General features: G+C 38.8%; 1 protein-coding gene across 13 annotated transcripts in view; it reads right to left on the bottom strand.

Annotated features, from left to right (window-relative positions):
- Nucleotides 1-12536, bottom strand: part of RBBP8 (RB binding protein 8, endonuclease) — a 109731-nt gene that overhangs the window by 81673 nt on the left and 15522 nt on the right. For 2 of the 13 annotated variants that reach the window (XM_046025622.1, XM_046025621.1), the window contains exon 1: nt 8977-9113. Coding sequence is in view for 11 of the 13 variants with exons in the window: in XM_046025617.1 (XP_045881573.1) it covers nt 5967-6075 (109 nt within the window). In the remaining 2 variants the exon portion in view is untranslated. The other 11 variants (XM_046025617.1, XM_046025614.1, XM_046025612.1 and 8 more) reach the window with 11 other exon arrangements.

The raw sequence follows: 12536 nt of genomic DNA, 5'->3' as shown, positions 1-12536 counted from the left end.
CTTTTGTATATATGTAATATTTCCTATACAAAACAGAAGAAAAGAACAAAAGACTTAAATTTTAAATTAGAAAAGAACTTAAGAGAACACAAACACAAAAGATTATAAGGAGGTGCCTCTGTGGCTCAGCCAGTTAAGTGTCTCCCTTTGGCTCGGGTCATGATCCCAGGGTCCTGGGATCAAGCTTCTCGGTGGACTCCCTGCTCAGCGGGAAGTCTGCTTCTCCTTCTCCTGTCTCCTCCCTCCCCCTTGTGTTCACTCAAAAAAATAAAATCTTAAAAAAAAAAGATTATAAAAGTAGTTACCAGTTTGTGTTAGGGGGCTAACTTTTTTACTCTCTGTTTCGGTGTTTTTAGGAAAAGCTTAAGCTTAAAAAAAAATAGATAAAACAATAAGTAAATTGATGCCTGGATTTCTAATGAAATTATTCCCTAACTGCATCAGCAATCCTATATGCCGAGAGCAGGCTTTAATGTAACAGAATAATCTATCAAAGAATGAGCCCAATGGAGCAGTAAGGGATACATGGATGATAGAGGTACTTGAAATCCAACCTCTCATAAAAAAAAAAAAAAAAAAAAAAAATTAAAGAACTTCTACTGTTTACTTCAGCTAGGAAATTAAAAAAAAAAACAACAAAAAAACCCAAACTATAATTAGGGTGCCTGGGTGGCTCAGTCGGTTAAGCGGCTGGCTTTGGTTCAGGTCATGATCCCAGGCTCGTAGGATCAAGCCCCATGTCGGGCTCCCTGCTCAGCAGAGTCCGCTTCTCCCTCTGCCTTCCGCTCCCCCTGCTTGTGCTTTCTCCCACTCTCTCTGCCAAATAGATAAAATAATAAGTAAATAAAAATTAAAAAACTATAATACTTTAGGCAAAGTTGCAAGAAACAAAATCAATATGCAGAAATCAGTAGTGTTTTTGTAAGCTAACAACAAACAAAGAAAAGGAAATGAGGGGTGCCTGGCTGGGTCAGTTGGAAGAGCATGCGACACTTGATGTCATTAGGTTCGTTAGTTTGAGCCCCAGGTTGGGTGTAGAGATTACTTAAAAAATAAACCAAAAGAACAAAAATAAAAAAATAAAAAACCCAAACAAACAAACTTTAAAAGAAGAAAATGAAGAAAACAATTCCATTTATAGCAGCATCAGAAAGAATAAAATACTCAGAAACAGACTTTACTAAGGGGATGAAAGATTTATACACAGAATACTACAAAATATTAGTTAAAGAAATTAGAAGACATAAATAAATTGAAAAACACAGCATGTTCATAGACTAGAAAACATAATACTGTTAAGATGTTAAAAAGACTACTTAAAAAGATCTACAGATTCAGTTTAATCCCTATCAAAATCCCAATAAGAATTTTTGCAGAAATAGAAAAATCCATCCCAAATCCATATGGAATTTCAAGGGACTCCAAACAGCCGAAACAATCTTGAAAAAGAACAAAACTGGAGATCACATACTTCCTGATTTCAAAACTTACTAAAAGTTCCAGTATTCAAAACAGTGTAATACTGACATAAAGACAGATGTAGAGGCCAATGGAATAAAACAGAGAGCCCAATATGATCAAACGGTTTTTGACAATGGTGCCAAGACCATTTAAGGGGAAACTGTCTTTCCAACAAATGGTGTTGGGAATACTGGATATCCACATATAGAAGAATGAAGTTTCACCCTTACATCGTATACAAAATATAACTGAAAATGGATGAAAGATTTAAATATAAGAGGTAAAACTATACAATGCTTAGAAGAAAACAGGGTAAAGGCTAAATAAAATGGGATTTGGCAATGATTTTGGATGTCTTGGATCCAATATCTTGGATCCAACGTCTTGGACAAGACACCAAAAGTACACACAACAAAAGAAAAAAATAGACAAATTGGACTATATCAAAATTTAAAAGTTCTGTGCATTAAGGGACACACATTTAACAGAGTGAAAAAGCAACCCACAGAATGGGAGAAAATAGCTGCAAATTATATATCTGATAACAGTTAATATCCAGGGGCACCAGGGTGGGCCAGTTGCTTAAGCGTCCCAACTCCTATTTTGGCTCAGGTCATAATCTCAAGGTCCTGAGACTGAGCCCTGCAACTTGTTCTGTACTTAATGGGGAGGGTGCTTGAGATTTTCTCTCTTCCTTTCCCTCTGTCCCTCCCCTGGCACATTCTCTTTCTCTCAAATAAATACATCTTGAAAAAAAAGATTACTATCCCAACTATATAAAGAACTTCTACAACTCAATAACAAAAACCAAAACGGATTAAAACATAGGCAAAGGACTTGAATAGACAGATCTTTCCAATGTTACACAAATGGCCAATAAGCACATGAAAAAAATGTTGAACATCACTAATCACGTTACATCCACTAGGATAGCTACTTCTATCCACCCCCCCCCCAAAAAAAGGAGAGAGATAAACAGAAAATAACAAGTATTGGTGAGAATGTGGAGAAATTGTAATCCTCATGCATTACTAGTGGTAATGTAAAATTCTGGTATGGAAAAGAGTATGGTAATTTATTTACTTTTATTTTTAAAAAGATTTTATTTTTTTTGAGAGAGACAGTGAGAGAGACAGAGATCTCAGGCAGGGGGTGAGGGTAGAGGGAGAAGCAGACTCCCCACTGAGCAGGGAGTCCTACTTGGGGATCCATCCCAGGACCCTGGGATCATGACCTGAGCCGAAGGAAGATACTTAACTGACAGAGCCACTCAGGCGCCCGAGTATGGTAATGTAAAATTAAAGATATAATTACCACTTCTAGGTAGATACCCAAAAGAGTTGAAAGCAGGGTTTTGAAGAGACTACTTGTACATCCATGTTCAGAGCAATATCAGTCACAGCCAAAAAGATGGAATTATTTATTCACAGCCAAAAGATGGAACCAACTCTAATGTCCAATAATGGATTGATAAGCAAAATGTGGTATATATAATAGAATATTATTTAGTCTTAAAAAAGAAAAAAAATCCTGATGCTACAATATGGATGAATCTTGAAGAAATTATGCTAAGTGAAATGAGCCAGTCACAAAAAGACAAATATTGTATGATTCCACTTTTTTTTTTTAAGATTTTATTTATTTGACAGAGAGAAATCACAACTAGGCAGAGAGGCAGGCAGAGAGAGAGAAGGAAGAAGGCTCCCCATGGAGCAGAGAGCCCGACGCGGGGCTCGATCCCAGGACCCCAGGATCATGACCCAAGCCGAAGGCAGAGGCTTCACCCCACTGAGCCACCCAGGCGCCCCTGCATGATTCCACTTTTATGAGGTACTTAGAGTAGTCAAAATCAGAGATAGAAACTGGAATCATGGTTGCCAGTGCTGGAGGCAGGTAAATGGGGAGTTATTGTTTCATAGGTATAAAATTTCAATTTTACAAGATGAAGAGCTCTGGAAATGGATGTGGCGATGGTTGCATAACATTATGAATGTATGTAATACCAATGAACTGTACACCTGAAAATGGTTAAGATGAAAAATTATGTATATTTCTTAACAATTTTTTCTTAAGTGTCCCCATTCTCCCCCTTGCCAAAAAGAGATAGAAGATAAGAATTTTCTAAGATCTCTTAAGCATTTACATTTCCTCATGTTTACTTTGGCTATCCTTTTTGTTTGTTTCCAGAAATTAACAGTTTAAAAAATCATAAAGAGGAAAATAAATGGAATCAGTATGTGAAACCTCTGTTACAACTGTTTTATAGTATCTTACTGTTACTAGCTGGGATGGTCCACAGCAGGCATTGATAATATAATGGTGCTGCTTCAGAAGGATAGCATTCTAATATCTAACACATGATCGCTAACACATATATTGCTTACTGTGTGCCGGAAACTCTCCCAAATGCTTTACATGTATGAAACTATTTAATGCAGTATTAAGTAGCTATTAATAGTATCTTTATTTTATAGATAAGGAATCTGATGCACTATAAAGTTAAATAACTTGCACAAGCTCACCACCTTTGAGTGGTGAGATGGCTTTCAAATGGCATCTCAGAGAGCAGCCCTCATCCAGAACTCATAGACTTAATAAGTACATCACATGACTTCTTTCTGAACATGGCACTACTCCCAAGCAAGAGGAGGAGACACTTAAGATGAAAATTTAGACTAAATCCTAAAGACAATGCATGATAACAATCTCTTCAGCATAGTAATGTTTTACATAATCTGAGCCTATCTCCCTTTCTAGCATCAACTCCTATCCACCTGCCCAATAAAATCCCACCTCCTGCCTCATTCCATCTGTGAGCTATACCAACCTGTCTACAGTTCCTTGATTAAAATCAGGCTGTTAGGAGCCTGGGTGGCTCAGCTGGTTAAGTAACTGCCTTCGGCTCAGGTCATGGCTCAGGTCATGATCGTGGAATCCTAGGATGAGTCCTGCACGGGGCTCCCTGCTCCGTGGGGAGTCTGCTCCTTCCCCTGACCCTCCCCCTTCTCATGTTCTCTCTCTCATTCTCTCTCACTCTCAAATAAACAAATAAAATCTTAAAAAAAAAAAAAAAAGATAAAATCAGGCTGTTAACTGCCAAACTTTTCCACATGCTGTTCTCTTTCCTTAAAACATTCCCTCCTTTCCTCCTACCATCTTCTTTGTCTGGCTAATCAGACTTAATTAAGTTGTAAAGTCCAGTCTGACAATAAATCTCACATGCACCCCCATTCTTCTTGTATGTTCCCAGATAACATGGTACACTACAAAATTTCTTAGAACTCTAACTATAGGGGCACCTGGGTGGCTCAGTGGGTTAAAGCCTCTGCCTTCAGCTCAGGTCATGATCCCAGGGTCCTGGGATCGAGCCCCCCATCAGGCTCTCTGGTTCGCGGGGAGCCTGCTTCCTCCTCTCTGCCTACTTGTGATCTCTGCTGTCAAATAAATAAATAAAATCTTAAAAAAAAAAAAAGAACTATAACTATATATGACTCATTCTTATTCACAAATTGTGGCATATGGTAAGTGCATCCCTTGAATAAGTGTCTCCTGAGTACACTGCGGCATGCAAGAATACTTCTGGGGTCCATTAATTCATGATGAGTCCATTATGATGAGGTTCTGCCAGAAACAACATTTACCACAGGAAAGTTCCAATACAGACCCACATACTATAGATTTAGGTGGATCGTGTTTTAATGGCACCCCAGTGTAATGTGAAAGCTGTAAAGCACTGTAGTATTAAACCTATAGTTGCAGCAAGAAACAAATGTAAAACTAAGCATTTCCCCTACATGGGGAAAATGTTTTATGTTAAAGTCGCAGAACTAGAAAGATATTAGTATCAAACCTTGAGTTTACCTTTTAATAGAAAATTCTTTTACATGGAGTACATTTTAACACAATCACAAATCATATTTATATACTTATTCCAACCATAATAGCTGAATCCTCCGTATACTCATTGCACTTCATATAAACACTTTTGCTCTTATGTCATTATACTGTAATTACCTGTTTACATGACTCCTCTATTAGACTACAGGCTCTTTGAAGGCAAACTACCATTCACTTTTTTATCTCAGTGCTTGGTAGCAAAGATTCCCAAAGGCTTGAAGAAGAACTTAAGTAGTATTTCAAAGTCTATAAAGAATCTTGGAAATAATCTTACAGAAAAAAATTAAGTTTAGAGGTTACATAACTTGGCTGAGATCATACAGCAAATAGGTAAATGAATTTAGAATTCAAATCCAGGTCTTCAATCAACAATCTCTATGCCCTTTCCATGACACCACACATATTACCATAAGTAAATAACTATATATTGTGCAGGTACTACATCCTATAGTAGTTGTCTTAGTTATAAAGCAACAATTTAGCCATAACTAATCTCAAAAAATTACAATAAAGGTCCTTTAAAAATGAGATCTCTGAACTGTCACAGTTAGTTATCACTATTAATCTCAATAGAATACTGCTATAAGTATTTGAAAAAAAGATTTTACCTTGTACTTCTTTATCATGATACTCTTTTAGTTTTGTCCAAAGTTCCTTAAAGTCATTAGATATATCTACAGAACTAGGGCTTCCACAATTGCTTCCAGAGATGTTCATCTTGCTTAATATGCACCACACTTCTATTCGCCTAATGTTTTCTGACCTTTTTCTGTTACATTATATAGGTATGAAGTTGTCTTTGACAGTTGAAATACCTGAAACGATAGATTGCAACATAAATGAATTTTGCATTTATATGTATGTAATTTGAAGTCAGTCAGCTCTTCTCAAGTTTTACTTATTTACCTACAACCAACCACGTTGAGAATTTGGGGGATGGGAAGTGAAGATGATTATGGTGAGAACCCTGATTTCAGTTATTTGGTCCTTAGTTAAGCTAAATTTTCAGGCAAATTTCCTCTTATTCTTCCTAGAAAGAACTTACTTGAGATGATTCTGCTATTGAGAAGTTTGCAGTCATTCACACTCAGTATTCATTGATTCACCATTCTAAAATAATTTATTCCTTTGTTGAACTTTTGATATGGAGTGCAACAAAAACTGGAAAACATTCTGAAATACTCTTGACTTAGACTTAAATATTCGTAGAAGCACAAATCTTAGAGCAAGAAAGGTGATTGAAGATTTGAATACCTTTCTCATAACAAAAGAAATACGTGAGCAATAGGCACAGCAAAGATCTATGAATACAGAAATGTCTAGTAACAAGGCAAAAAGTGTAAGGCCATTTTGTGCCCCTCTGAGAGTAGAGGTGAAATGATTATTACTTGGGTAGCCCCCAAAGGAAGCAACAGGATACTAAGAAGTTCAAGTGGATTCATAAATTTTTTAATATGCGTCCTTAAGGTGAAACCATTAACTAGCTACTACTTAAAAGTCAAATGATTAACAAGTCTACTATATCTCACATATGGCTCTTTAGCCAATGCCTTACCATTTAATGTACCCAAATTGATGTAAGTGTCTCTTAAAACCATTTCTCAAGGTCTCTGATAATGAGGCTAAAATAAGCAATGCCTTTTTTTTTTTTTTTTAAAAAGCAGGCTCCGTGCTTAATGTGGGGCTTGAACTCACAACTCTGAAATCAAGAGTCCTATGCTTAACCAACTATGCCACCCAGTTGCCCCAGCAATGACATTTCTAAAGGAGCAAGATTATGACTGAAGTCACTTTGAAAAGCACTAGAGAAATACTGTAAAAATATACTTTTATGAAGCTTTTTAAAAATTGTTATTTAGGTTTTTTTTGAGACAATCAGTGAAAACTGAACATGTACTAGATTTTAGATAATGTTAAGAGAATGATTTTTAATTGTCTTGAGTATTAAAATGTGCTCATATTAAAAAAAATCCTTAGCTCTTAAAGAGATACATACTGATATGTTTACAGGTAAATTCACCTGTTCTGTATTTGCCTTCAAATATTCCAGGTAAAACAAACAAAAAATGTTGGGTAAAGAGATGAAACAAGAAGGGTTGCTTTGACAATTACTGGAAGAGGATAATGGATGAGTCTGTGACAGAGTTCGTAATTCTAGTCTCTTTCTTGTGTACATTTATTATTTCCATAATAAGGTTTTTAAAAGAGGGGTTGGGTGCATGAATTAATACAGCTTTATTTCCAAAGAGGCCGGACTTCTACTATTTCTTAACCCTAAAAGATAATAAGCCTATTGTCAACAAAAGTCACCATTTGTTGTTTACTATATAACAGATACCGTGCTGTTTCATAGCCATTTTTAAAAACTTCATCTGGAGAACTCTATAGAACAGTTACTGTTATTAATTTCCTTTTAGAGAAACAGGTTTAAGAGATTAAATGACTCGCCCAAGTTCATACAATTAGGTCCCACGCTATGGAGGGCAAAGGTAAGGAGGTGAGGGGAGGGGCGCCAGGGATGCTAATTAACCACAAAATAGCCCAAGAAAAATATTTACTTCCATTAAGTAATAGTTTAAAACAAAGTTTTAATTACTTTAATGAAGAATTTAAAATTGCATTGTATTAAACTGCTTAAAATCAACCGTGTAAAACAAGCATTTTAAAATATATCTTCAGGGGCATCTGGGTGGCTCAGTCGTTAAGCGCCTGCCTTCAACTCAGGTTATGATCCCAGGGTCCTGGAATCGAGCCCCATGTCGGGCTTCCTGCCCTTGGAGGAGCCTGCTTCTCCCTCACCCACTCCCCCTGCTTGTGTTCCTTCTCTCGCTGGGTCTCTGTCAAATAAGTAAATAAAATCTTAAGAAAAAAAATTTTTCCCACATAAAAACAATTTACCAACGTAACACTGAACTTGCAAATTCTGGCTCTCAAAATCCTCTCCAACCTATGCTGCACGCCCAGCACTTTTGTCAGAATCTCTCTTTTGGCTTGAACCGTTATCGATGCAGGATGATGTACCTAAATTTCGCAGAAACATGCACTTGTGTCTCCAGGTGCATCCCGGGCTCAAAGGTCTGTCATACTTTAATACATTTCTGTGTATCCTGCAGCAGTGCAGACCACTACAGGGAACGTGCTCCTTAAAATACTTCTTTCCACCCACCACACATATTCTCACACAGGTGCCCGAGATAACCGAATAGGGGCTTGGGCTGGTCCTCTTACAAGCCAATCAGACAGAGGTCGAGAGGATCCCGTCCTAGGACCCGTAGTCACCAGCCCCTCCCGCGCGCCACGGTCACCCAAAGGTTCCAAAAGCCCGAGGCGCTAAGGGAGCGGAAAGCGCGCACCGCGCCCCCCAGCGCATGCGCGGGGCGAACTCGGCCCCGGTAGGTGAGTCCTCAGCCCGCGCGGGAGACGGAAGAAGCCCAGGGAGCGCAAGCTCGCCTCCCTCCGACTCACCTCCAACCGAGTTTAGCCGGGCCCTAGTGTGTTCCCTGAGGGCTTACCACAACTTGGGGGCCAAACGCCTAAGTTCGGCCGGCAGCTCGAGACCGGAAGTAGCCGCTACGACCCCCGCTCAGGATTGGGGAAAGGAGTTTCCTCTCTACTCACGGCTTCCAAGATTGCCTCAGAGATTCTCGAAAACCGCAGCACGGAAGCAGGCACAGCGTCGGGGCTGTGAAGGGGCAGCGGCTTGTTTTTCTTCCCCTCAGTCTGAGGGGAAGACTGCCAACCCCCCTCCGGGAAAGCCGGCCCTTGAGGGCTGCCCGCGCTTTCTGGGGTTGGGGGAGGGCCCGAGGGCCACCGGCCGGGTTGGGAGGCGCCCAGACCCGCCCCCCTTGGAGCGCGCTCGACGTCACGCGGGAGTTCCCGCCACGTCATGCCCCTCCTCCCGCCGCGAAGAGAGGCGGTTCCCCGGCGCTCCTGTAGCGGAGGAGCGTGGTGGCTGGCGTGGCCCCCAATCCGAGGGCCGTGACTGGAGAGTGGAGCGCCAGCCTCGGCACGATCGGGAGCGGCTCCAGGAGCTCGCGGCCGCCACAGCATTTTTGTTGAGATGCCCTGGAGAAAGCGCAAACTTTTCTGTCTGGGGAACTTCAAGCCCTTGGTGTGTCTGACTTTAGCACATTTCAGGAAAGCGTGTATGAGCGGCCAGTACCGCATTGGAAGTTAAAACTAACTGATGGGGGAATGGACACGGATCAAGCTAACGTAGTTTCTGCCTGGTAGCTATTACCTGCAGTTTAGTGATGTGACCCGCCGGACAGCATGGGGTGGTGAGGCCGTGTAGCAAAACGATGCGTATTTTGCTGAGGTTAAGTGGAAAGTTCCTGAAGACACCCTGAAATGAGACGGAATCAGAATGACCAGCGTTTTTGTTGGAACAACAACCCATTAGGTAATTTAAAGTTTTAAAAAATAAATCCTTCCCGTGGCTGTTTGTAACGTTCACAACGTTAGTATGTTTTCTTGTTTTGATTTCTAAAAGAAGCGTTTTAGCATTAGCAGTTCTACAAATGAAGTTAAAAATAAACAGAATAAGCTAAAACCACAGAATCTTTTAAACCAGTTGAGTACTTTTCTGTAATTCTTGTAAAAAGACAGGAGAGTACTATGAACTTTTAAAAGTTAAGTGGTATTTAGGAAATCATAAGTGCAAACTGTGAAGATAATTTTTCCACTCAGTCCCAGTGTTAAGGGATGAACATCAGAGCCTACTACTCCTTGGAACTGCACCCAACGGAATGTTTCTGTACCATTCTAACAATGTTATAGGAACATTGGTTTCTTTAGGGGAGAGGGTTGCTGAATCTTCATTACACTGTTATAGTTACTGTCATTCGCTTCCAAATTTTATGACTTCATTCATTATACTTTTAAAGAAAATGGGTAAAAAAATTGATTGTTATTTCTATTATAACACAGGCATAATTGCTTGTATGAATATGTAAAAGGGAAACAAAGTTTTGTTATAAGTGGAAAGAACTTGTAATTAGTTTGTCATTTAACAGTATATTGAAATAGCAGTGTACTTGTCCAAAGAAACACTGAGAACAGAAAACCTAACCTGTTCCTCTGGCCTCTGCTAAGGCTCCACTGTCCAATGCATTTATACAAGTCAGGATCCGAAGAATCAGCCTTGACACCTTTTTCCCCTTTAATTCTTACCATATCCAATCTATCACCAAGTCCTTTCAGTTTTACTTACCAGATAGATTCCACATTAATCCCCTTCTTTCCTTCACCACCACCATATTCCGAAATACCACTTTCTCTTATCTACTCTGGTAGCCTATTTCCTATATCCACCCAACCAAAAACCCTACCTAAACCTTTCTCATCACTGGTGTTCAGAAAATATTTGAGTATTCTCAAATCATGCATATATTTAAAATTTAAATTGTATGCATTAAAAAAAAAATAAGGGTGCCTGATTGGCTCAATTGGTACAGTAAGCAATTCTTGATCTTGAGGTTGTGAGTTCAAGCTCCATGCTGGGCATAGAGCTTACTTAAAAAAAAAAAAAAGGAGAAAATAAATTGTATACATGTATTGTTGAAAAACGGTGTGTACCTAATGGTTAAGTCAGGCTCTGGAGACCGACTTTCTGGTTTTGAATCCTGCTCTAATACTTCCTTATCAAATGACCTTAGACTGATTTCTTAACCTCTCTGTCTCTTTTTCTTACCTGTAAAATGAGGATAATAGTACCAACCACATAGGGTTATGAAGAGTAAATGAGTTAGTACATGTAAACTGCTTAGTACACTGTTTAGATACACAGAAGGGGCTCAGAAAAAAGCTACCCCTTATTAGGACTTCTGAGCTAATGCACGACCTACAAAGACATTTTTTAAAAGGTTGAGAAAAAATGGAAATTAGTATTTTTTCCTCCTCCCACCTTAAATTTTACTAACTTTGAGACTTCTTTAGACTATAGCTACTGTGAACTTTCTGAAAAATAAATCTAATAATGCCTGCTTATATCCTTCAGTGGCTTATTGTTACTCTTAAGATAGTCCCTTTGAACAGCCTTTACTGTGTCTCCAGGCCTCACTGACTTTGTAGTGTCCACTAGGTCTTTCCATGCCTTTGCTTCTGTTTGGAATTATGAACCAAACCTACCCCTGCCCTTTGCCTAGCTACTTACTATCTTTTTATCTTGTTTTAATAGTCTTTTCTATTAAATCCTCTTATAGCATTATATACCTTCCAATCTTGTACTTACTGGTTTTAATTATTTAATTAATTCTCTCTCCTCACAGACTAACTTTTTTGAGGTCAAAACCATGTCTTGTTGACCTTTTTTGTTTGTTTTGTTGTTGTTCACCATTTTACCGCCACAAACTAACTCAGTGCCTCCCATAAAGTGAGTACTATGTGGATAAATGAATAAACTGAACATTCGTAAAGGGATTACTATTTTTTATGTAAGTGGAGAAAAATCTTTGAATCCATTCAAAATTCTTAGATTCTCCATGTGAGATTTTATGATGGTCATTTTGGCAGTAGAAATGGTGGGCATACTCATAGATATTCTCTCCCAATGGGAGCTTTAAGGCCCACATGGTAGATTAAATTATAAGGTCCTAAAGATATGTGAGAAAACTTCATGGCTTTGAACAGTGTTCCCAAACTTTTCCAATACTTGGAAAATGAATATTTGTATTACATATTGTAGTAAAAAGATAAGGCTTCTTCCATCCAGAGACAGCAGAAGTTGGAACTCTACCTCCTCACCCCCCACCACACCCCATCAGCAATGCCGCCTTGAGGGCTGGAATTTTAATGTCCTATCATACCTGTAACTCAATAGAGTCCCCTGGTTAGGGTGCTTGGCTTAAAAATTGTGTGGTGAAATAATTAAAATGGTGAATTTTATATTATGTACATTTGTACATTTAACCACAGTAAGAAAAATTGTGTGGTTGCTGTAATAGCTCTAGGATTCTTAGAACTGTAGAATTTTGGAATTTTAAAATCATCTAACTAACATCATTTTAAAACTGAAACTTTTTGTTGATTGTACAATCTGCTTAACTCTACAGTTGGGTAGCTAAGGGTTGCGGAGGGAAAATCACATAGCAGGTTAGACTGATATCACTAAAATTATGTGGTTTCAAATCTCATGCAGGGCATCAATTAATTCTTAAAATAGGGGAGACTGGGTGGCT

This window comes from Meles meles, chromosome 12 (assembly GCF_922984935.1).
Source record: "Meles meles chromosome 12, mMelMel3.1 paternal haplotype, whole genome shotgun sequence".
Taxonomy (NCBI): Eukaryota; Metazoa; Chordata; class Mammalia; order Carnivora; family Mustelidae; genus Meles; species Meles meles.
This window is presented reverse-complemented; position numbering and strand designations above follow the sequence as displayed.